A 23,894-nucleotide genomic window follows, 5' to 3' on the forward strand; every position below is an offset into this window, starting at 1 on the left:
TTCGCTCGAATTATGTAACATTAATGGATTATCTGCTGCAAACATCCTCTAACCTCTGCAGAGGTTTCCAAACAAATTCACAAGAGATGACAGCAACTCTAGAATGATCCATGACTTCCTCAGAAACCAGGCCTTGATGGACTTTACTTTTACAGTGTCGAAAAGATACCCCAGCTTTACCTTTCTCATCACAGATGGTGAGATATTTTCCTCTCTGTATGTTGACAATGGATGGAATCCATTTTAGAGTCTACCTGCTGCGGGTATCCACTGGATTCCATGCATGGATTCCTTATGTGAATATAAATGATAGCAACAATTTTTATTTTATCTTAACAATCAACATTTTTGGGGAGTAAAATTAACATTTTATCAGTGATAGGGAGATCTTTTCAGAAATTTATAAGAAATTTAGTTAAATTGATTTAAAAAATTGACTTAATATAAGAGACATTTAATAAACAAAACTTGAAATTTTTTAAAAATGTATTTACTGTTTCCTTTAATAAAATTACCCAAGCATTTCAGTCATCTACCTTTACCGCTCAAGCCGGTTCCATCTTAATTTATTTTCGCATTCTTATTGATTTCTAGCTATGGAGATTCCTGATCTTTTGTTTAAAAACTTCAGAGCTGAAAACAACACCTACAACTCTAACATTCTGCAATGAATTTTTAAAGTGCTATGAGCATTTCCTTTGGTCAAATTCATTACATATTCACCTAATCGCCAAAATACTAATAAATATTCTAAAATTATTCAATTTCCCAGCTGTTCACGGCAAATATCCAAGATCTTGGATTGGAGGTGAAACATCTTCAAGGGACTTTCTAAAAGTCCGGTGGATTGATTTGAAAAACTTTGGACATGTTGGCTTACATGTGATAACTCCTTGTTTTCATTTAATCTGGTTATAGTCATTATTAATCATCAATGAATCAAACTATATTTGTAAAGCGCTTAATCACATCAGCAGACATTTGAAAACGCTTTAACAGATAACCAACAGATAATAATAATAATAATAATAATAATGAGCCCCAAATAGCATGTCATGCTGCTAAAATTAGCATTTAGCAGACATGTTTTCATTTCCTACAAAGTAATTAAACAGATACTTTAAATGCCTTCATCTTTATTGTACAACGTAGTCAATAAGAGCGTGGGAACTGTCTGAATCCACATCTGTAGAGAACACAGACATTCAGTTCTGAACAGAGTCGTTTCTGGACATGCAGAAGGGACAGGAGTTGTTCTTGCTGGACTGCAGCCACATCTTGATGCAGTCTTTGTGGATGATGTGTGAGCAGCTCAATGGGTGGTGGCTCTCTGGATCCACATGGTTCTGGCACATCAGACAGAGTTTGCGGGGCCCGACAGCCTGACCACCACCACCTGCCGCTGCTTTCTGTAGAGGTGGAGTCAGTCTGTGGATGAGGTCTGTGGGTGCTGGCGTGGGCCGGCTGATGGGCCTCAGGGCAGACGCTTGGTTCTCTGCCAGCTTTAATCCCACCTGCTCGATGACCTCCTCCATTAGCATGCCAGCCAACATACCACGGGAGCTCTTCACCTGCTGCAGCAGCATCGTCAGCTGGGCCCTGGAGCACTGTGGGAATCGAGTCCCGAGCTTATCAAGGAACTTGTCGAGTTTGCCAGTGGCAGCAGTGGGGTTGGTGGTGGTAGGGGCAGTGGCAGGAGGAGGCGTGGATGGAGCAACAGGGTGGATTGGCTGAAAAGGAGGGGAAGGGGAGAGGCTGGCTAGGGGAGTCACCGTCAGCGAAGCTCTCATGTGTGGCTGGGGCTGATGTTGTGGTGGGTGCTGGGGTGGGAGGCGAAGTTGGACTTGGTGCTGGGTTTGGAAGGGTGGTTGGAAATGCAGGTTAGGTGGTGCATGGTGGTAGCATTGATAAAGCTGGGGATGGTGAGGGGGCTGCTGCTGGTTTTGGTAGAAGTTTGGGTGTCTTTGTGGTGGGAGGTTTCGATTCATTGGGTTTGGATGAGGAGGTGACATGAATGAAGGGGGGGGCAGTGACTGAATCACCCGATTGAATATCAGGTCAGCCTGTGGAAAAAAACAAGATTCTCAAAAGGTGAATCAAAGTTAAAGAATATAAAATCATCTGGAATTCTTTCAAAAACCTCCTGCACTACAAAGCTGTGATAATAAGAAATGAGAAATTCTTCAGGTCATTTTTAAAACAAACATTCCTTTGTTCCAGCTACTCAAATGAAAAGATTTTTTCTTGATCTCCATTCTTAATCTTTGAATCAAATATCTTAAAACTGTTCGGAAAACACATGGCAGTAATTAGCCTTTTGTCTGAATCTGTCACAAAATTCCAGCTGCAAACTGTAAAAAAATATGAGTTTAGGGGCATGACTATAGAAAGCTGGGGGAGCCAATCCTCCATCCATGCCATTAAAATCACAGACGAAGAAGACACGACACGATGGCACAACTATGCTTATAAATAAAAAAATCATTAATGAATACTTGCACATTTCCATAAAAACAGCCCAATAAACTGATCAGTATCCAGCCTTCTAATGTTCTCTAGTGAGTCCCTGCTCTTGATTTTGCTGCTATAAAAGACGAAGAAATAAAAGTGTCTACCACTACATAAATAATCTGAGACCTGAATAGTCTCATCTTCAACATATACACCAATGTGAGTAAAAATATTAAAACAGTATTCCGTTAATAACTACAATAAACAGAACAGGCAATCTTCAGTATGTTCGCATACATCCTTTGACTATATGGCATTTTTCTTTCCAGATATACAGTAATCCCTCATTTCTCACAGTTAATGTGTTACGGGACCACCCGTGAAAAACAAAATCCTGCGATATAGCGATGAGCTATTTATTTTACTATTTACGGTAATTTAAACGTTTATGAACCGTCACCATAATGATATTAAACCATCTTCTATCTGTATTACCTTTTTCCCACACTCTTATAGACTGTTTAAAGCACTTCTGCATTAAAGAAAAGTTGCAGGGACAGTATCAGTGTGTGGCTGACAGCACACACAGACGCTGTCAGCCAATAGCATGCGCGTACGGTTTCACACGACTACCTACTAAAAATCCGCAATGTAGTGAAGTTGTGTATCTTGAAGTGCGAACAAGCAAGGGATTACTGTATTCCCAGTGGTGGGAGGGGAGGGGTCTTACCATTGAGACCTGTGGCAAAGAAGGCACATTGATCCTGGGGAGGGACTCTAACTCGCGACCCAGCTGAAGCTGTTGCAGAACCTCCTGGAAACGGCTGAGAAGATCAGCCTGGTTCCTCCGGACCAAACCCTCTTTCTTCTCCCACTTCTGTCTCTCCTGAAGGTAATGCTGAGGAAACTCCGTCCGGAGGGCGTTCAGGTACTGTCCCACCTGGAACAAGATTAGCGTCAGAGTGGCCGGGAGGCTTCATGCCTGATTTTCTCGTTTGATTCAATTGTTTTATATCACATTACTGGAAATTTTTAGTAAACAAAAACTATTTTTTGGCACTAGTGAATATTGGATCAAAGCATTGACTCTTGATTTTAACATTGAGATGGCTGTACCTCTTTTAGCCAGGTTTCAATGCGATCCATGGCTACGTCTCTCTGCTTTTCCACAGCAGCAATCTCATCTTGCAGGGCCTGCAGCTCAGCGTCCTTCGCCTCCTTCCTCACTCGCTCCATCTGCTGTCTCAGCTCGTCCAGCTCCTCCTGCCAGGCCCGCTGCTCCTCGTTCTGCTCCACCGTGAGAGCCATTAGCTTCCTCTCATTCTCTTCCAGCTCCTTGGTTAGCCTGGAGGTTAGGAGTGAAGTCTCAGCTTTATATTTATTACTTTTTAACGAAAGTACAACAACAGAAAATTTACTTGCACTTTCTTAAACTTCCGGTATCCTTTTTTCTTTGTCAGTAGACATATCTTTATAACTATTGGTCAAGATAAAAAAAAAAAAAAAAGGACAGTCAATTGAATCTTTAGGATTACATTTTTCTACATTTTGTTTGTATGTAACAATTTCCCTCAAGTTAGACTTTTATTAAACACTCGGAACTCAAAGCCTAAACCAAAAGGAATTTACTCACATCAGGTCAGAATTGTTAAGGAATGGTGATGTGTACTGATTTGTGTACTGATTAATCACAGTTAATCAGCACTGGCAACTGTTTTATCAAGGAACATTTCATTGAGATACGAAATCAATGAAAATTTATTGTTTGATATTCTTGTATAAAGTATAAAAATGGATAAAAATAGAGAAAAAGAAAGAAATCACTGAAAATTATGTAAGTATGGAATTTAAATGTGCCTTCTAAAAGCTACTGATGAATTATCTGTGGAGGATCTCAGTCATCTCTGTTAAATAATGTCTAAGGGCAGAGATCTACCATATTTTCCGCAAAATAAGGCACACCTAAAAGCCTAAAATGTTCTCATAAACCCCTACTGCGCCTTATAATCTGGTGCGTCTTATATATGAATTAATATTCATATTAGTATTGGTTAAAAACATGATCGCTGAAAAAAAGCCTGGTCTGGCCGCCAGTCATGCCGCACTCCGCCACCAGAGGAACCCCTCACAAGGCACTTGGGCCTGCGCCCCCTAACAACGGTAGTCAAGGGGCGTCACCGAGGCTCTGCCTGAGCTGCTCTCAGACGGTAGAGCAGACTGTAGGAGCCCCGGTGATTACGTAGCAAAACATAAGGAACTTTGAACAATTCTATTAATAAACTTTGACTGACTGATTGATCTCAGTATTTCCTAACTATTTGGCATCGGAAATAACCCACTTTAAACTTAATTTGTCTTAAAAATGCCATTGTGCTGTCATCTGGAATCTAGTGACGGTCCATTCTATTAGTCTGTGGAAACACACGGAGAAACTGGCATAAAGGTGAATGAAAGACCCTCAAAGCTGAACTTCCAGCCTTTTCTGAAATTTCAAGAGCAGAGTCACAGCTAGACAAACGTGTCAACGGGTGTCCTGCAACTGATTTACAAATGTAGTTGATAGCTCTGGACGGGCGGCGGAGGGGCGCATTCAGGCTTGTGTATTCTGTCTGCAGCGACGTGCTGTGAGATTCACGGAGGTGAGACACCGACGTTAAAGTCAGTTCTGGGAGTAAAACAGCGTCATATTTGCCAGTAAATTAGCAGCCTGACATTAAAAACTACTTAACAAAATTGTTTAGGACACACAGCACTAAATAGCTGCACCTCACCTCCGACTGGACTCCCGATTGATCGAAACAATATTTAATTAATAAACGAAGGCAAACGTCATCCGCTTCGAACTTCAGATCAGGAAATAATCCGCTCTGTTCGCACTGACTGCACTCGTAATGAATTTAACCAGTTTTTAATGTCAGGTTTTTTAATATGCGTGTTGACTTCTTTCTAAAATGGCAAAGTGATCAAGTGATCAAGTTTCCTTGATGAGGCTCAGAATGGCTTGTTGACATTAACAATAGGGGCCATTCAAAGGAAGTCAGGAAGTCATGAATGCAATCATGACTGCCTGAGCAGCGCGGCTCTATCTAGTGGATGGATTGCGCAACTACAGCTGCTGCAGTTTATCAAATACATTTTATTTTTTATTATGTGCGCCTTACAATCCGGTGCGCCTTATAAATGAAATAAATTATAAAACAAACAAATTATTGAGGGTGCGCCTTATAGTCCAGTGCGCCTTATAGTGCGGAAAATACTGTAATCCAGATCTGAGGGGTAAAAGTTGATGTCCCGGGTATGAAACTCTTTCATACCCGGGACAACAAGTGCAACAAGCGAGTCTGACTTTGCAGCATTCCCTAGAGAAAGGCTCAAAAATATTTTTGCTGGTCCATCTGCTGGGGATGAGCGTGTATACTACTTTATCTGATCATCGAAGAGAATTATTAATATCTGTGCTCAGAAGTAAATTACTGAGACTTACAGGTAATCCAGAAATTAATGTTATGTAACCATTCAATACATATTCTATTCATAATACAGTAGTACCTTCAGATACAAGTTTAATTCATTCTGTGACTGAGCCCTTAAGTCAAGCCTTAAGTCAAACTTTAAGTCATAAAAAAACACATTTTCCTCATTTAAAATAACTAAAATCATTTTAATCCATTCCAGAAAAACAGTGAAAAGAACTTGTCAGGATGGCTAAATAATATAGGAACAGTGTACTTTGTTCATGAAATAAAAGAACAGGTGTGTGTGTGTACTGATGTTAATGCTTCACTCTATTCCTAATTTCAAAATTTATGAGTGAAAAACCTTTTTCCCTTGTCTTTTCATTCATTCAGACTCTATTCTCCTTTATGCACCTGTTCCTCTCCTCCTCTGCTTTGTTCTTCTCTGATGTCATTTCTTGTTTCTTGGCTAAGAAGTTCTTTTTGGTACCTTTAGAGTTGTTCAGCTGCAGTTTAACTCTAACAGACTCCACTTTGTCCAGAAGAGCCTGAAACCAGTTGGACAGTACATTACACACCTGTTAGTGCTCTGCTTCAGATCCCATCTACTCAAGTGGTCAAAAACCACATGTATGTGGATGTGTGTGTAACCTGGTGCTTGCAGAAGGCATCTTCCTTCTTCTTCTCCAGTTGCTTTTTGAGTTTCTCATGTGCCACCTCATCTTCGTCGTGCTTCTTCATCAGACCGTTGTACCGCTCTGTCAGGTTGGAGGTGTACTCACACATGGCCGCCACCTGACTTTCCCAGTTGGGGTCTGTGTTGACGCCCAACGTGTTTGTCATGCTGTCCGTCTGTACAGCCTGAACCTTCTGCAGCAGGTCTAGTAAAGGAACAAAGGAAGGGACCAATCAGGGAAACAAGTGAGCACTTTTAACGTCCTCCCCTCTCGAAGGAAATTGGAGTCTGTGAGAAGTTTGCATGTTCTCTCCGTGTCTGCTTGGGTTCTCCGGCTTCCTCCTACCTTCAAAAACATGTTTCAGGTTAATTGGCCGATCCAAATTGATAGTAGGAGTGTGTGCATGTTTGTCTGTGTCTCTGTGTGTCTCTGTGTGGCTCTGCGGTGCCCAGGGGTCGCCCCCGGAGTTTCCACCGCCTCACGCCCTCAGTCAGCTAGGATAGACGACAGCTCCCCGCAACAGCGGATGTCGCGGTTGTGACAATGAATGAATAAATAAAATCGACCAAGCGGCAACACAACGTCTGCTCAATTTGCACTCTGCAGTGAGAGAGTGACGAGTTAGTCTCACATTATAACCATGTCTCCGAAAAAGAGGCAAAAGTTGGAGAAAACCCAAAGTGACAATGAGTACTTTCCTGAATAAAAAACAACCAAAAGTTAATGAAAAGAAAGAGAAAGATGTTACTGTGGACAGTACGGATTAAGATGCAGAAGAAGCTAAGCACAAACCAGCAAAAGTCCGAGCATTTGTACCGTAATGGATGCAAATTTTTCCATAGGTGAAGCATGGCTAAATGTCAGCACTCGAGACGCAATGCAGTTTAGAAAAAATGTGTGAGAAGGCCCTGTCAGCTTGGCCACGAGAGAATATATGAATTAAAGGCAAAGAAAACTATCGAGTGAAAAGCAAAACTGAAAAAACTGCATTACATCTTTCTTTATTTCTTAAACTGTTATTTTGAATGACTATCAGGATATAACATGTTGATAAAAATATTTTACTTTTTTCTCTTTTTACTTAAGCGGTTATGACATCATTATTAATAAAATCGTTTAAATTAACATTTTGTTTGGTTTTTTTATTGTACTATTGGCAAAACCCAATCTTTTTACTGTATATTGGGTACTTTTGGGATGCATAAATGCCATGTTGGGGATGCACAAATCTTTGTTGAAGGGCATCCCAGGGATGCACTACTTTCTTGAGCTAAATGAACTCTGAGAGAGGTTTTTAATTTTCAACATAGGTACAAATCAAATGTTAAAAAAGAAATCCAGGAAATCACATTGTATGATTTTTACACAATTTGTGAAAATGGGTGGCCAATAAATATTGGGCAGCTTGAATACAAAAAACTCTTCTGTCCCTCACAGACCAGTCACTTCCTCTTTAAGAAGTTCTTGAAGCCCCCACTTGTTAAAAGTATGAATGGCACCTATTTGAACTGATTAGATGCATAAAAAACACCTGCACACACCTTCAAACTATCAGACTCCACTTCACCATGACCAAGACCAGACAGCTTCCCAAAGACACCAGAGATAAAATTCTACAACTGCACAAATCTGGGATGAGTCAAACTGCAATTGGTAAATAACTTTGTGAAAAAAGATCAACGGTTGGAAACATTATTAGAAAATGGAACAAGTATCACATCATTGACAACCTCCCTAGGAGTAGAGCTCTATGCAAGATCTCACCTCATGGGCTTTGAATGATCCACAGTACAGTGAGTAATCAGCCCAGAACTACACGGTGGGAACTGGTCAATGCTTTGGAGACAGCTGGGACCACCGTCACAAAGATGACACTAAGTAACACACTAAGTTATCATGAGGTGAAATCCTGTATTGCCCGAAAGGTTCCCCTACCAAACAAAAAACATGTAAAGGCCCATCTGAAATTTACTAAAGACCATCTGGACGATCCAGAAGCGGATTTGGAGAATGTGATGTGATCAGATGAGACAAAAATTGAACTTGTTGGTTTAAACACCGCTCGCCGTGTTTGGAGGAAGAAGAATGCTGAGTTGCATTCCAAGAACATCATTCCTACTGTGAAGCATGGGGGTGGAAACATCATGCTTTGGGGATGCTTTTATGCGAAAGGGACAGGAAGACTGGTCTCTATCAATGGCAAGATGAATGGGGCCATGTATTGTGACATTTTGGGTAAAAACCTCCTTCCCTCGGTCAGAGAAATGAAGATGAAACGTGGCTGGGTCTTCCAGCATGATAACGATCCAAAGCACACAGCCAGGAAAACCAAGGAGTGGCTCCATAAAAAGCATGTCAAGGTTCTGGAGTGGCCTAGTCTCCAGACCTCAACCCAATCGAAAACCTGTGGAGGGAGTTAAAACTGTGTGTTGCTAAGCGACAGCTCTCAAACACCACACTTCTAAAGAAGATCTGGGCAGAGGAGTGGGCCAAAATACCAACTAAAGTGTGTGTAGATCTGGTTAGGAACTACAGACGTCTGTCATTGCCAACCAAGTAAATTTTGCTGGCTGCTCAATACTTACTGGCCACCCATTTTCACAAATAAATTGCTTAAAAATTACACAATGTGTACCTATTATGAAAATTTCTTATCTTTTTAAATGGGTGAACTTGGAAATTTTTTAGGTTGCCCAATACTTATTGGCCCAACTATAACTATTAATGACGAACACAGAATTATTTAATGCTATTGCTAGCATCCCTCAAAAGAACACAAATTTACAAATCAGATGAAGTTAAAACACTGTGCTGGTCTTTAAAGGGTCAATTTTACATTCCTGAATCTGATGTTAACCACCGATGCGTAAAGTAAAATCAAATCCACCTAAACAACCCTATTACATTTTGTGATACTGCCCTGGTGGCGGCACAGTAGCACAGTGGATAGCGCTGTCGCCGCACAGCAAGGCAGTTCCATTGGTGATGAGGGGAAGTCTGACTACAAAGGGGAGTGGATGTATAGATTCCACTCGTCTCAATGTCAGTGAAGCAGGGAGATCCTCACACCTTCTTAGGGGTTGAGCTCTGGGGGAATGTGAAGATGTCAGATCCAATATTGAATGGGTAAATTATGGGCATTTGGCAGACAGTCCATTAGCTCACATAAATTATTTGGTTGACTGTTAAGGTACAGTCAACCAAATAAAATACGCCCAGTGGAAGTGGCTGCAGAGGGTTCGTAGCCACCTCAATATCCAGGTTACTCAGAGAGATGGGAGTACGAGGGAAGGCCCACAGACAGGCAGTCAAGGACCTCTCTCCGGCTGCTGAGAAGGGGAGCCAGTGGCTGTGGATAAAGAGAAAGGATCCAACCTGGGCCTTCAAGTGAGCTGATGGCGTCTAGGGAGTGAACCTGGGACGCTGGGACTCACTGCTGAACCCTCTGGAGGTGTCGTGGGCCAATCAGCGAAACATCAGTGAAAGAGGGCGCCCACTTGCCAACCCGAAGGACGCCATCACTCACTTGAACTCCACAGTCTCATCGGTGCTTTAAGTATGAATCTATTGAGGGATACCAACACCCAGTCCTATACAACAGATCACTGTTCTCTTGTAAGTACGACATTTACGGCAGTGAATCGAATGTCATCAAATGTTGCCTTGATAAAGTTACCTTCCACCGTCATGGCTGCTAACTGTAGCTCCAGGTCATCGTCCTGTGTTAAATGCTGGATTTTATCCTCTCCCTCTGAGGCCATGCTAATGGTCTCCCAGCTAGCGTCCATGCTAACAGAACTACAAATAAGAAAAAGTTAAACCACTGGAGCTGTGATTTTTTGACCAAATCAGAGCCTGGCTTCGCAATGAATTGAAAAAAAAAACCTCTAGAAATCACAACGCTTAATTGCCCGTCACCTAAAATAACAGTTTTAACTCCAGAATTCAGTAAACACGCAGTTCGCTAACTGTACGGAAGTGATGGTGCGTCACCGAAAATTGTCCGACTGGAACGACTCGAATAACATCTACAGATGTATTTAGAACTGTACTGTACTTTTTATTTAATCGATCGGAAAATAGTCGGTAACAAATATAAATTTATCGTCAGCAAAATAATATCATTGTCATAATTATCAAAAGTAAAATTCGGATTTAAAAAAAAATCTTGCATTGACAGATAATTATTAATTAATACGGCCTAGATGGAGACAACTGAATTGCTTCATGGAAAAAACCCCCACCATAATTTATGTGAATAAAGTTTCCGGAAGCAATAACCTATGGAAGGGCCACATGAATTTGTAGATTAAAGCCTGAGATCAAAGTCAAAATTCTCGAGTGTCACAATTCTTTATTTTTTTCTGTAAAAGCAAACAAAATCTGTACTCCTGACTTTAGTTCTGAATTGATTGTAAGAGATAAAAATAATCGTGTGGATATCATTTTGTGCTGCATGAATCTAATACGATTTAAGTCCTCAATTTTTAACGGCAGAGCCCTGATAGATCAGATTAATGTGATTCAAGGAACGGCAACAGAGTGAGCCCTCTTCTTCACATCTCCTCTTTGGCTCTCATCAGGAGTTCAGTTAGTCACATGACAGAGTTGGGACTCCCTGCTCCTCCTCTCTTTCTCTCGCCCTGTCAGTCGGCTGTTTTCTCTGTCTGTCATTGTGTTTGTCTATTAGCTAGCTATTAGCTATCATCACCATTAACACCAAAAACAACGTAAACATGGCGGACACAGCCAGGGACCCTCCACTGGAGAACACTGACTTCCACGAGTTGGAGGACGGGGAGGACCTTTTCCCAGAGCCGTCCGCCACACAGGAGGTGAGGAGGAGTAGGTGGAGGTGATGAAATGAGGCCGAGTGGAACTGTGGCAGGCAGGGCGTGATGCTTCGATCTGACAGCGGATGGAAACTTGGTGGGGGGTGGCAGAGAGGCTGGAGGGAGATCTGCTAAATGGTTAATATGTGAGTGAGGCTTGGTCTATCGAAGCCCCAGGTTTATTCATCATTTGCGCGGACAGCATTCAGTGAAACACATACAAACTATTCCATCGTTGTGTGTAATAATACTGACGTTTGCCCTCGAAATGACAGTTACAGGGACCGAGGAGGGTCATATTTGCTCAGAGAAAGACGCAGAATAGCTGTGTTTGCTTGCAGTCAGGTGACAGTCACACAGGTGTGGGTGATGCGTTCAGGACAGACTGGAAAATCACCCAGTCTTCAAAGAACAGGTGAATATCAGGTATTTGAAGTAATTACAGTCGGTGAGCGAAGTTTTTGGATATGTATTTGCTAATAACAAAAATGATTCTCACGATTTGTCTTGACACTAAATTTAATTAAATAAGTCTTCGGTCTATTATGTAAATAATGCGGCCTAATGTTTCCATCGAGTATTAATTACTGCAAAAGGAAAACGTGTTTTTAGTGGCAGGGTTGTTGTTCTGGATTTGATCTAGACTGTTCTGATGCTTATTATATTGTATCAGTGTGTGCATGTGGTCCTTGACGTTATTAAACCATGTTTCATATGGATGCAGACAAAACTGGCAGCATTGAAATCTACTCGGTGAGAATGATTTAAATACCTTGTAAATACTGTGTTTTTTGAAAATGGATAGGTAACCGCAGAGATAGGCTCTTACCTGTCAAAAACAATGCAATGTGTGTTGCAAAGACATTAGTAACTGCAGAATTTCTTTCATTTTTGGAGAGTTCAGTGTCCAGTACGTTAATTCTTATGCATTGCACAGCCATGGCTTCCAGTGGCCAAGTCCCTAGATTGTGTTTTGACACCTGTGGTTATTGTTTTTTTTTTTTTAAATTATGAATAAATTATTAAATGTATGAATACATTTGTAAATAATGAATTCAGTAATAAATTGCAGCCCTATTTGAAGTGATCATTTTTGTTCAGTAGTTTTTAACTGTGGTTATTGTTGGTGTTAGCCATGGCAGCTAGCCGGGCCATGATGATAATCACTCTTTTTAAACTTGTTTTCTTCTCACTGCTTTCTAAACATGTTGTGTAATGCTTAGTTTGGTTTAGCAACTGGATAAGTGGTGTTTGTTTTTTGTTAACTGTATACGTGTCCCTTTTTGCTTCAATTTAATCGACCCGTGTTTCCTTTATTATTCATTTATCTTCACAAAGACAAAATAATAGTAATCAACACAAATCCTGCTTTCCTCTTTTGTGGAACAGTGTGATGTTTCCCATGGAAGCACCTTACACATTTATAATAAATCTATGTAAATTCAACACATACAAACATTTGACCATCGTCCTCTCACCCATGTCTGCTTCTGATGGCTAACCACTTATATGACTCTGTGAAGCAACTGATGGTTAGTTTGATTCAGAGCAACACATCTAACATATGTTGCAGCTCCTTAAACCAGACAATGCCACAAGTGGTAAATGTAAATATTGTTTATTGTGGTGAAATGTGCTTTTAAGGCAGGCATGTCAGATTAAACAAGTGTGCTGTAACAAATCAGAAGGACATTAATCAGCTACACACACACACACACACACACACACACACACACACACACACACACACACACACACACACACACACACACACACACACACACACACACACACACAGCTCATTGATGACTGTTATTGTGACACTGAAGGAAGACAATCATCACCAGGAATGAAATCCAGAGTGCTGACATAACAAAACGGGCCTGTTTGTGTGTGTATTTGTGTGTGTGTGTGTGTGTGTGTGTGTGTGTGTGTGTGTGTGTGTGTGTGTGTGTGTGTGTGTGTGTGTGTGTGTGTGTTTGAGAGTCATCCACTTCCCTAGTCACAAGGACCAGTAAACATGAGGGATGTTGAGCTGAACTCGGAATATGCGGACTATGTAATAATCTCTGACTCCTACTATTTCCTTCTTTATTATCTCAGTTTCCAAAAACATGAATCAGATTCTCTCTGCTCATTCTGTGTTTCAGTATTCACTCAACTCACTCATGATAGAACCGTCCAGTAGTAAATCCTGTATTTGTGAAGCTTCCATGTAGGTGATGTTTCAGAGGCGATGGGTCAACCTTTCCAGATATAAATAAATGGCTGAGCTCCGATGTGGGTCTTGTGTTCTCTTTTCTGCAGGTACTTCCTGCAGGTTTTCTGGCCCCACAGCAGCTCCACGGACTTAAGTGTCATCCTGCTACTTTTTATCTCATCAACAGTTGGAAAGATGGATTGTCACAACATCTAGGTCATGCATTCATGTTTCCCATCAGGATGAGCGACTAATCTAGTGCTGCGTATCTGCTTCATCAGTCCGGCCATCTGATGGGATTTTGTACTGTGGAGGTTGAACTGTGGGTCAGATAGAACAGGTTGTTCTTTCAGTTCCTAGTTTAATGTTAATTGTTTTATATTCATCAGCCTATGCAGATATAAGAGCTGGTATTTGTTCAGCTGGTTCATTAATTCACTCTCTGTTGAATCCAGATTTGCTATCGAGGTTTGAACACCATTGAATGCATGGGTAGTCAAAGTGTGTGTGTGGGTGGTGGGGGTCCTTCCTCTGACCTCTCCATGTGTTTGCTGAGTAAGGAAGGAGGAAGCCCCTCGTTATCATCACTCATTTCCTCTTCTCTTCATTCATCCTTTCCTCTTTCTATGTACTCAGCTAAAATCTTTCCATCTTTTCTTCCCCTCTCTTTCTCCCTCCAGTCGCTCACGCTAGCGGTGACGAGAGAAGCCTCCACCTGCCGGCTGATTAAACCACCTAACATTTGTGCCACCTGAGGGTTCAGGCTGTGTGAAGGCCACACTGGCTTTAGCCTGTGTGGCCTTCACCAAAACTGGAAGTTAAACAAGTTTCTACATAATTCCTTTCTCAAAAATCTAACGTATAAACAGAAAAAAAACGCTTTGAAATGTCTGTTGCCATGATTATGTGCTATATAAATAAAACTTGATTGATTGAACTTGAAACTTGATTGAAAAAAAAGGATTTTGTTTTAGGATGCTGCAGTTGTTGACAAGCCTTTGTCAACCTTTCTCATGTTTGCATCTTGTTTTGTCCCAACAGCTTGGACAGAAACACGAGTAAAATTCTATGAGAATATATTTTGTAAAAACTGATCAAATACATTTTGAGTCGATTCATGACTCAGTTTTGTGAGGCTGAAGTTGTGACACTTTGTCATGTGATCCAGTGGCTGCCCTCTTGTGAAGTTGATTTATGAGCGTCGGTATCTTTCTGCTGGAGTTATTGCAGTGGATGGACTGCCGTCACTTCAAGCGTTCTCCTTCCCAATATGTCCAAAGTATTAGGGGCTGTATTGTTGGGGAAAAGAATACAAAGTCCAGTTTGAGTAAACCTGACATGACAAACAAATGACTGCAGGTTTATTACATTTTAAGGGTCAAAGTTCTAATTATTTTACCCTCTATTTAACGTTTCATACATCCAATAAAAATGCAGCTCCCACCTTAGCGTAACCAGTATTGTACACTCAGCTGATGGACTGTGTTTTGGTTGAACCCAGTTTTTATTATATCTACCTATTATAGCTTCTAACTTAAATCTGCACTGGACTGGAAGACACAAGTACTTTAATCAGTGAATGCTCTGCTGTAGCAGCAGCTGTAAACCCATTTCAGAAGACTTTTCAATGCACCCAAACTTTACAGCATGAGTGAATTTCACAGATGTTGAGTCAGTAGTTTTGTAAAGATGCTGAGCGTTGCACCTTTCATGATGCCCTACCATTCGGACTTCAAACAAAGTATCGTACAGTTAACACAAATTTACTGCAAACTCAGTATAAGTGCTCTGGTTACACTGAACCCACCCGTCTTGTCAGTAGTTTAGTTTTAGTTATTTATTCCTGATCTTCAGTCCGTTTCCCTGAAAGGGATGTTTCCTCACTGGCAGGCAGGAAGTCCTGTGGGTCAACGGGAAGGATGACACATTGCTGGAAGCTTTGTTGTTGTTTTTTTCTTTAAAATATGTTGAGTCTGCACAGTGACAGTACAGATGTTTCTCCTCCATTTCCACTTTCGCCCTCAGTTTGTTCACTATAGGCCTCAGGTGAACATTTGCTTTGGGGTGTAATGGCCCTTCAATGACAAAGTGCTGTATTTGAACTCTGTGGCTACGCTTTTCTTTTAGAAATAAAGTTATTCTCCAGCCATGGTTGCCGGTGGTCAGAGTTTAACATACATTCTCCAGAAATTCTCACTTTTTGAAGGATCTAAGGATGAAACAGTGTATTGCCAACATATGGTAAACAGCAGTAGTGTAGCAGAGGAAAGAAAAGTGTGTGTAATAAATTATTTATACCAGTAATGGATAATATTAAACATCAGTCGACTTTCTATTGCTTGTTAAATACTTTCTGAAACTTATCTGGTTCTGTTTTTGAGACTGGATCAGCTAATCTACCTGCTCAGTACATCAGCGCCAACTTAAATGGACCCAAGCAGGATTCATTGTTTGATGACGATCCAGAGGACCTGTTCGCAGGTACACACACACACACACACACACACACACACACACACACACACACACACACACACACAATCACTCACTGTGCCTTCTTTCGTTTGTGTTGTCATAGAGGCGACAGAGGAGGTTTCGTTGTTGGACAGTCCAGAGAGAGAAGTCCTGCTGTCTGACGGACCTTCACCTGCCATCACTCCCATCACACCTCCCACCTCTGTGATCAACCCTCGCGTCACCCTCGCCCACGATGATATGTTCACTCACTCCTCTTTTGACGAGGTGACAGCACTTGTACATGTGACATAATTTTTACACTCAGCTCATTTTGTCCATGTGTTCCACAACCTTCAGGGTTTGTGGTCTTCTTTTGTGGGCAGCTTCTGAATGGTAGAGCAATAATGTTGAGCTGAGTCATTATTGCAAGGACTATTAAGATTTTACAATTTTTAAAAATTATTATTGGTGATATTTGGTCATTAGCTTATGTTTGTTGAGCTTTCTGCATGTATGATATTCCAAATTTCTCTCACGTTGTTGTTTGCTCTGATTTCCATTTTTCTCATATCTGATTTTTCTTCACACGCTGTTATGCTTGTGCTTAAAGAAGCAATAATTTCCCACAAATCACTTCAGAGAAGTATTATTTTTTAGAGTATTTCACTTTACTCCTTATATGAATATAAGGACAGAGGAATAAACCATGTATTTTATTCTGTGATGCCTTCTCATGTTGTAAACTGCTCTCCCTTCATGTTGACAAGCATAAGATAGAAACCAGACAGTGACTCTTTCAAGTGTTGTGTTCGTGTTAACTGTAGATTGAAGAGGAAGAGGGTGGCGATTCTTTTGACATCCATATATCAGTGTCTGACCCAGAGAAAGTTGGTGAGTATGTATTTATTTCACATCTCTGCCACTGAGGATCAGGTCAGACTGATCTCACTGACGACCATGTACAGTATATATATATTTATTTTTACAGCAATATATTTTAGTTTACAGCACAAGTTTTTTCAAGAACTTTTTTAATTTCATGTTTTCCTCTGTTACTGCAATCTAAAACTACATTTCCCATCGCCCTTCTTATCATGCTCATCCCCCTCTCTGAACATAACAAACATGCTGGAGGAGATATTTTATATCATCTTAAGTCTGTCAAAGCTGACGAGGTGAAGCAGAGCAGTGTTGGAGGAATACGCTCTTTTTATCACAATGTGGGCCCTCTGGCAGCATGGCCGTGTCATTACAGGCCGCGTGTGTTCTGAGTAGTGGCCACAACAAACGTTAGTGGTTTAGACCCGAAAATTTGTCCTCACAGCTATTACCCGTTAAAATGACTTTCCTGCCCAGAGCTTAAGTTATAGGCCGTCCGCATGCCTTTTAGTCCAATCATGAAATGAACAAGGTAACAACAAATCATACTGATTTTGCAACTAGAAGATAAATATATCTGGTTCATCCAGTTTGGTGTGTGGTCATAGTTTCATTTCAAGCATGAACTCTTTCATTTATCTTTATAGGGAATCCATGCTGTTTGAATAATTTTGAAACTATTGACTGTTTGCTTGAGGTGATGTTGACTTGCGTGTGTGTGTGTCTGTTTCTGTTCCAGGTGACGGAATGAATGCATACATGGCGTACAAAGTGACAACCAAGGTGTGAGCTACATCACATAACTTTGTCTCTTGTATTGTTGCTAGTATTGTGTTACGATCACTGTGTAAAACGAAAATGGTAAAAGTAAAATTACTTTCACAAACACAAGAATATGTTGACTTTGACAATAAACATAAACCCACACATTAGGCTGTGGTGTTACATAAACACAGACATATAGGGGTGCCACAGGAAAAGCTAAATGAAAGTTTTTACCTTTTTTATGGTGGTGCAAAGCATAATGGTTAAAACAAACAGGAATATGATGTCACGGTGTTAGCATAGTCAAAAAGAAGCCCAATGATGTGACGTGTAATCAAAGCCTTCGGCTGTAATTGAACAGGTTCGCAAATTTGCATACTGGTAGCATCAATGTTAATGTAATGTTATGCTTTTTAACTGCTGCTTCTCTCTCTCTCTCACTCCCCCTCTGTGTCACTCACCCAGACCTCCTTGTCTTCTTTTAAGAATAGCGACTTTTCAGTAAAGAGACGTTTTAGTGATTTTCTGGGTCTGCACAGTAAACTTGCCTCCAGGTACCTACACATAGGCTACATCATCCCCCCAGCCCCAGAGAAAAGCATCGTGGGTAAGCAAAGTTCTACACTCACTCTACCATAATCACTATTTTCAAAAACAGAAGTTAATACAGTCTGTGTAGAATTGTTACTATGTGTCTTTGGTATTTGGGGAAATCAAAATCATTTTTGTCCTGATTGTTAATCAATTATGGTAATGAGATTATCCTCTGCAGGGATGACCAAAGTGAAGGTGGGGAAGGAGGACCAGTCGTCCAACGAGTTTGTGGAGAAGAGGAGGTCGGCACTGGAGAGGTATGATGACACTTACATTGTAAGTTACTGGTGTGGCTTGTTCTCCGCTGCTTCTTCTGGTGAATCTAAATAAACTATTTGTTGTAGTTTCAATCGAAACATTTAAACTGTAGTGAATATCAACTCTTAGGAAAACACTGGTGTTTGAATGATTTCAGGCAGTCGCTGGATTTAGTTTATATTTTGGACTAGTAATACAACACAGTCAAAACTTTATTAAAGTATTAATTTGTTAAATAATTATCCTGTGGTGATGGAGTACATCAGGAATGCGTGTTTGATCGGTCCTATATGGTTCCTTCACTAACAGTCAGAAAAATAAATGATCAATACAACAAGTCAATTTTTAATTGAATGAATTGGATGGTCATAAGGCCAGTAGTTATGCCTTCATAAACTAATTTGATTATTTCATGTTATTAAATAACATGGAAACCTTGAAGGAGATTGCGTTTTATTTACAGTTGACATTAACACATGACAGTGAAAATAATTATTTCCATGTTTATTGGCATTTTAATAAATTCAAATTTATGAATGTCATCAGTTTGTGAGAACAGCTGTTGTATAAAAATATTCCACTGTGTTTTTAATTACAATTAGTGCAAGATATTTATCTTAGTAATTCATCCTATTGATGCTATAATATAGTAGGAACAGATCTGAGGTGACTCCAAGGCTGATGTAGTTATGGATGATTTCTGACATTGTGCCTGCCTCCTGGGCCAAACACAACGCAATTCCAATTCTTGTTTAGATATGGTTAACACTGTGTTCAGTGGGCCTCAGTCTCTTGACAGTTTGAGGGTATTTTCTTTTCTTTGGTAAAGAGGCAATCTGTTAATGTGCCCTGAGTGACATCTTTCTTTTTCAAATAAATAAAAGCCATAACTGTAGTTGGACAGTTATGTTTTACACAGTAATGGTATTTTTTTCTACAATTTTAGAGGTATTGAAAAGTTTTAAAATTTACAATAATATGCAGATACGCTGGATCATGCACACATGTCCACCAAAAGGAATGTGTATTTTCAAATGTGTGTGTGTTACAGGGCCTGTATACACTATGTATATGCATATGATTGACTGATTATTAGTGTGCTTCTAATTTCTCTTGGGGGAAAATTATGTGGCCAAAATATTTTCCTGCATTCTAGTTGGACAGAATACAGGAAAATATTGGAAAATGTGCTTTTAATTTTCCTAAATCTAATATAATAAAACAAGTAGAGAAAATAATTACATGTATAACATCAGCAATCAAATGTGAACCATGTGGGTTTCATTTTTCACCTGAAATGTTGCTCTCAACAGACAAGGAGTGTCTGTTAGTCAAGTGAAATGTTTCATATTTTCACCTCCTGTAATGAAAACCTGGTGATCTGAGGTGAGGTGGTCTCAGGAGATGGAAGTCTTTGTAGTCATTGTTTTTTGTGAAGTTGGATGTGCATGAATACGTAAAAGTATTTGATACAAATGTCAACAAGCAGTCAGAGACTGCAACACCCCTGAATTCAAAATATTACCCTGACCTACTTTCCTAGGTCAAAGATCAAAGCTAGTGCTCTGACCTATTTCCTTGGTCTTACACACACTGGCCCTCTCCCTTGTCTTTCTATCTTATCCGGTTCCTGAGCGTATAAAAGTTTAAATTTGACCTTTACCTAGTTTTCTCAAGATCAACGTCATCATCTCATTTTCATCCCCTTTGCCGCCCGAGTAATGTGCTTTTGTTCATATTTTTATCTGCAACGGTTGTGAAGATATTTGGTGGACTAACAGACGAACAGACGGACGAACACACGAACACACGAACATTGACAATTACAGTACATGACCGCTTTGAAATGGGACGTAACAAGTGAGCAACAGTAGTGCCCTCCTCAGGGTACAACAGGGTATAGTCTGCTCATTCCTGCATTATGAATGAACTTGCGCTTTTTCCTTTGAATACATAGCCCCAAACAAATATACAAACATCTCATAAGTATTCTGTTGAGTCTCAGCCAGAGACAGGATAACCTTATCAGAGTAACTAGTGTGAAGACAGACTGTGTCATGTCACCACCTGAATGTTTGAAGTGTTCCACCTCATCAGGTCGCTGGCTGAAGCTCACTCCCTCATGTTCTGCTTGAAGTGCGTCGTCCTCTTCAGATAAAAAAATGTTGATCTGAAGCTCAACTCTGAGGAGTATGTATAACAAACTATCAGCATTTATATAGGCAGATTACGTTGTGCTGGCTCATCCCATAATATACGCCTGTGTTGCTGCTGTAGTTCAAGTCAGTTGTTTGTGTGTGTGATAGAGTTATGATGCCCTGTATACGTGTGTGTGTGTGTGTGTGTGTGTGTGTGTTTCTGTCCGTGTGTGTGTGTGTGTGTGCGTCCGTCCGTCCGTCCGTCCGTCCGTCTGTCCGTCCGTGCGTGTGTTGAATATTAAGGAGGTGGGTGGGGTTGACATTCTGCTGCCCTTTACTGGTTGAGTTTGATTGACAGGAATGTGTGATGGACCCCAGAGCTGCAGAACTCCATGCTGATGCACGCATACACATACACGCATGGACACACACACGCAAAAAATGGAAAATTGTTTTGATAAACAAAAACAAAAAAAAGAGCAAAATCAAAGTTTATGTTCGGGCTTTTATTTATAGAAGACAAAAATTTGTATTAACATTTTAAAATACACGCACCTCATCATGTCAGACTGTGTTGTGTGTTTTGATGATATGGTAGGGCTTGTTAATTACAGCTGAGAGAGATTATGTTTTTAACATCACCCAATCAAGAATCTTTTTTTCCACCACATCAGCAACAAAGAAGAAAACAATGAATGAATGGTCTAGAATCTAGTCCTGATCATAACTGGTTTTATGCATTTTCTAAAGAGCATTATTTCTTTCTGTCTTTTAGGTACTTGATGCGAACAGTGAAGCATCCCATCCTGCTGAAGGATAATGATGTCCTACAATTTCTAGAGAGCTCAGAGGTAAAATAAATAAATAAATAAATGTGACTTGAACGAGAAGTAAATCTGATCATGTGGTCAACATGTTAGCATCAGTCAGTCTGTGCAGAGAAGACGCAACAAACCTCAACAAAGCTGTTAGGAGCAGACTCAGATCTCTACTTGTCATTTCTTACCCATGCTAAGTATCACGTTTCTTCTGCAGTTCTTGAAGGTGCCTGTATAATGTCACCAGTAAATTGATGGGACCACAATCTGCCTGTCAATTAGAAAACACCTTCTGCTTTTCCTTTTGACTTTTCCTGTTAGGAGTCGCCACTCCGTTTCATCCTTTTCCATGTTAGCTTAACATCTGCATCCTCCTCTCTAACAGCAACTGTCCTCATGTCATCCCCTATGTCTTCTCTTACATCTTTCCTCTTGTTTTTTGTCACCACATCCATCCACCTTTTCTTTGGTCTTCCTCTTGCCCTCTTACCTGGCAGTGCCATCCTCAACACCCTTTTGCCAATCTACTGATGATCTCTCCTCTGGATGTGCCAAACCATTGAAGTCTGCTCCCTCTAACTCTGTCTCTATAGCATCTCAAAAATTGCTAATCAACATCTCACCAAACAAAATAACTAAGAAATAATTATATTAAAAACTCGATTGAGGTGACTGCACTGATGAGGTTTATTTTGAAATATAGCGATCAGTGCATTCTACGTAGGAGAAATACTGATCATTTCCAATAAAATGGTGAACAAGTCAATCAAATAATAATAATTACAATAATGAGAATTAGTGGATGGGGACTGCTGATGTAGGGGTAACGGGAGACAATGACACCTGAAGTGTGTTCTGGATGCCCGGTCTATTCCGCAGTTTGGTTTTCTTTACGGTCAGTGCAGAAAATCCTGCTTCACAAAGGCAAGAGTTTGGAAATGGAAACAGGGTTTTCAATACTTTTTCAGCAATCTCAGGATAATCTGCCGTGACTTTAATCCAGACCACTGGCGCGGTTGTGGGCGCTTAATTGTGTGGGTTGATAACCTGTCACCGTGGCCCGGGGGTTGGGGACCACTGATATAAGACACCTGACACTTTCCTCCACCCGTTCCAGCCTACTTGGATCCATTTCTTCACCTCCTTACCACACTCTCCATTGCTCTGGACTGTTGACCCCAAGTATTTAAAGTCCTCCATTTTCCCTATTTCTTTTCCTTTTAGCCTCACCCCTCCATCTCCACTTCTCTCATTTATGCACAAATATTCAGTTTTACTTCGGCTATTCTTCATCCCTCTCTTCTGCCAATCTTGTACATGTCCTGTACTATTCTAACATAATTCTCTGTCACTCCAGATCCCCTCATGCAGCATCACAGTTCCTCTCTGGGTTCCCTGTCATAGACTTTCTCTAGATCTATAAAAACAAAAAACATTTTTTTACTTGCAGATACTCACTTTCCTGTCCAGTGCCTAGCCTCGACTACTCCTTCCCACAACTTCAGTGTGTCAATCATTAACTTTATCCCTCCATATTTTCCACAACTCTATACGTGATTTTATCCTTAATCATGCAAGCCTATTTACATGTATGGTTTCCTGTACTCTAGGGCAGTGGTCCCTGATCCCCGGGCCCCTGACTGGTACCGGTCCATGGAGCATTTGGTGCCGGGCCGCACAGAAGAAAAAAATTATTTACATCCGTTTTATTTATTTTGGAGTTTGAAAGATGTTTTATTTTGAAAAGTGATGTCTGTGTGGAATGACGCTCAGACAAATGCATGCGTCTGTCCCGCTTGACAGGTCTCGGTCACGTGACAAGTTACCAGCCCCTAAATTAAGTGCCCACAACTGTGCCAGTGTTCTGGATTAAAGTCAAGGCAGATCATCCTGAGATCGCCCAAAAAGTATCGAAAACCCTGTTTCCATCTCCAACCTCCTGTCTTTGTGAATCGGGATTTTCTGCAGTGACCGTAAAGAAAACCAAACTGCGGAGTAGACCGGACGTCCAGAACACACTTAATGTGTCATTGTCACCCGTTACCCTTGATCAGCAGTCCTCAACCACTAATTCTCATTATTGTAATTATTATTACTTGATTGACTTGTTCACCCTTTTATTAGGAATGATCAGTATTTCTCCTACGTTGAATGCACAAACTGTAAGTCGCTGTATTTCAAAGTAAACCTCATCAGGGCAGTCACTTCAATCGAGTTTTTAATATAATTATATCTTACACTTATTTCGTTTACATAGATGTTGATTATCAATATATGAAAAAAAAGTTTGTTTATCGTCTGTTGATGTCTGCATTTTACATGAAACCACGGTGGGTAATTTCCTTTTAGACTACTGCTGTCCTGGCGTCA

At 40.5% G+C, this 23,894-nt stretch overlaps 2 protein-coding genes across 3 annotated transcripts in view; one reads left to right on the forward strand and one right to left on the reverse strand.

The window, feature by feature from the left end:
• Nucleotides 1–477: 477 nt before the first annotated feature.
• Nucleotides 478–10,583, reverse strand: rnf214 (ring finger protein 214). The gene is made up of 6 exons (XM_068309922.1): nucleotides 10,260–10,583; nucleotides 6,558–6,787; nucleotides 6,321–6,454; nucleotides 3,568–3,796; nucleotides 3,182–3,391; nucleotides 478–2,063 (listed from the first exon to the last, which is right to left on the reverse strand). The coding sequence occupies exons 1-6, from the start codon at nucleotides 10,369–10,371 to the stop codon at nucleotides 1,206–1,208; spliced, it is 1,773 nt and encodes a 590-aa protein (XP_068166023.1). The 5' UTR covers nucleotides 10,372–10,583; the 3' UTR covers nucleotides 478–1,205.
• snx2 (sorting nexin 2) overlaps nucleotides 9,593–23,894 on the forward strand; it is a 29,573-nt gene continuing 15,271 nt past the window's right edge. Inside the window, exons 1-8 of one of the 2 annotated variants that reach the window (XM_068309924.1) lie at nucleotides 9,593–10,198; nucleotides 15,997–16,096; nucleotides 16,194–16,357; nucleotides 16,897–16,963; nucleotides 17,691–17,734; nucleotides 18,182–18,323; nucleotides 18,489–18,567; nucleotides 21,482–21,557. In XM_068309924.1, the coding sequence (XP_068166025.1) occupies nucleotides 10,142–10,198; nucleotides 15,997–16,096; nucleotides 16,194–16,357; nucleotides 16,897–16,963; nucleotides 17,691–17,734; nucleotides 18,182–18,323; nucleotides 18,489–18,567; nucleotides 21,482–21,557 (729 nt within the window). In that variant the 5' untranslated portion in view covers nucleotides 9,593–10,141. Of the gene's footprint in view, nucleotides 10,199–11,171; nucleotides 11,419–15,996; nucleotides 16,097–16,193; nucleotides 16,358–16,896; nucleotides 16,964–17,690; nucleotides 17,735–18,181; nucleotides 18,324–18,488; nucleotides 18,568–21,481; nucleotides 21,558–23,894 lie in introns of those variants that run through there. The other variant, XM_068309923.1, reaches the window with a different exon arrangement.

This window comes from Antennarius striatus, chromosome 3, assembly GCF_040054535.1.
Source record: "Antennarius striatus isolate MH-2024 chromosome 3, ASM4005453v1, whole genome shotgun sequence".
Taxonomy (NCBI): domain Eukaryota; kingdom Metazoa; phylum Chordata; class Actinopteri; order Lophiiformes; family Antennariidae; genus Antennarius; species Antennarius striatus.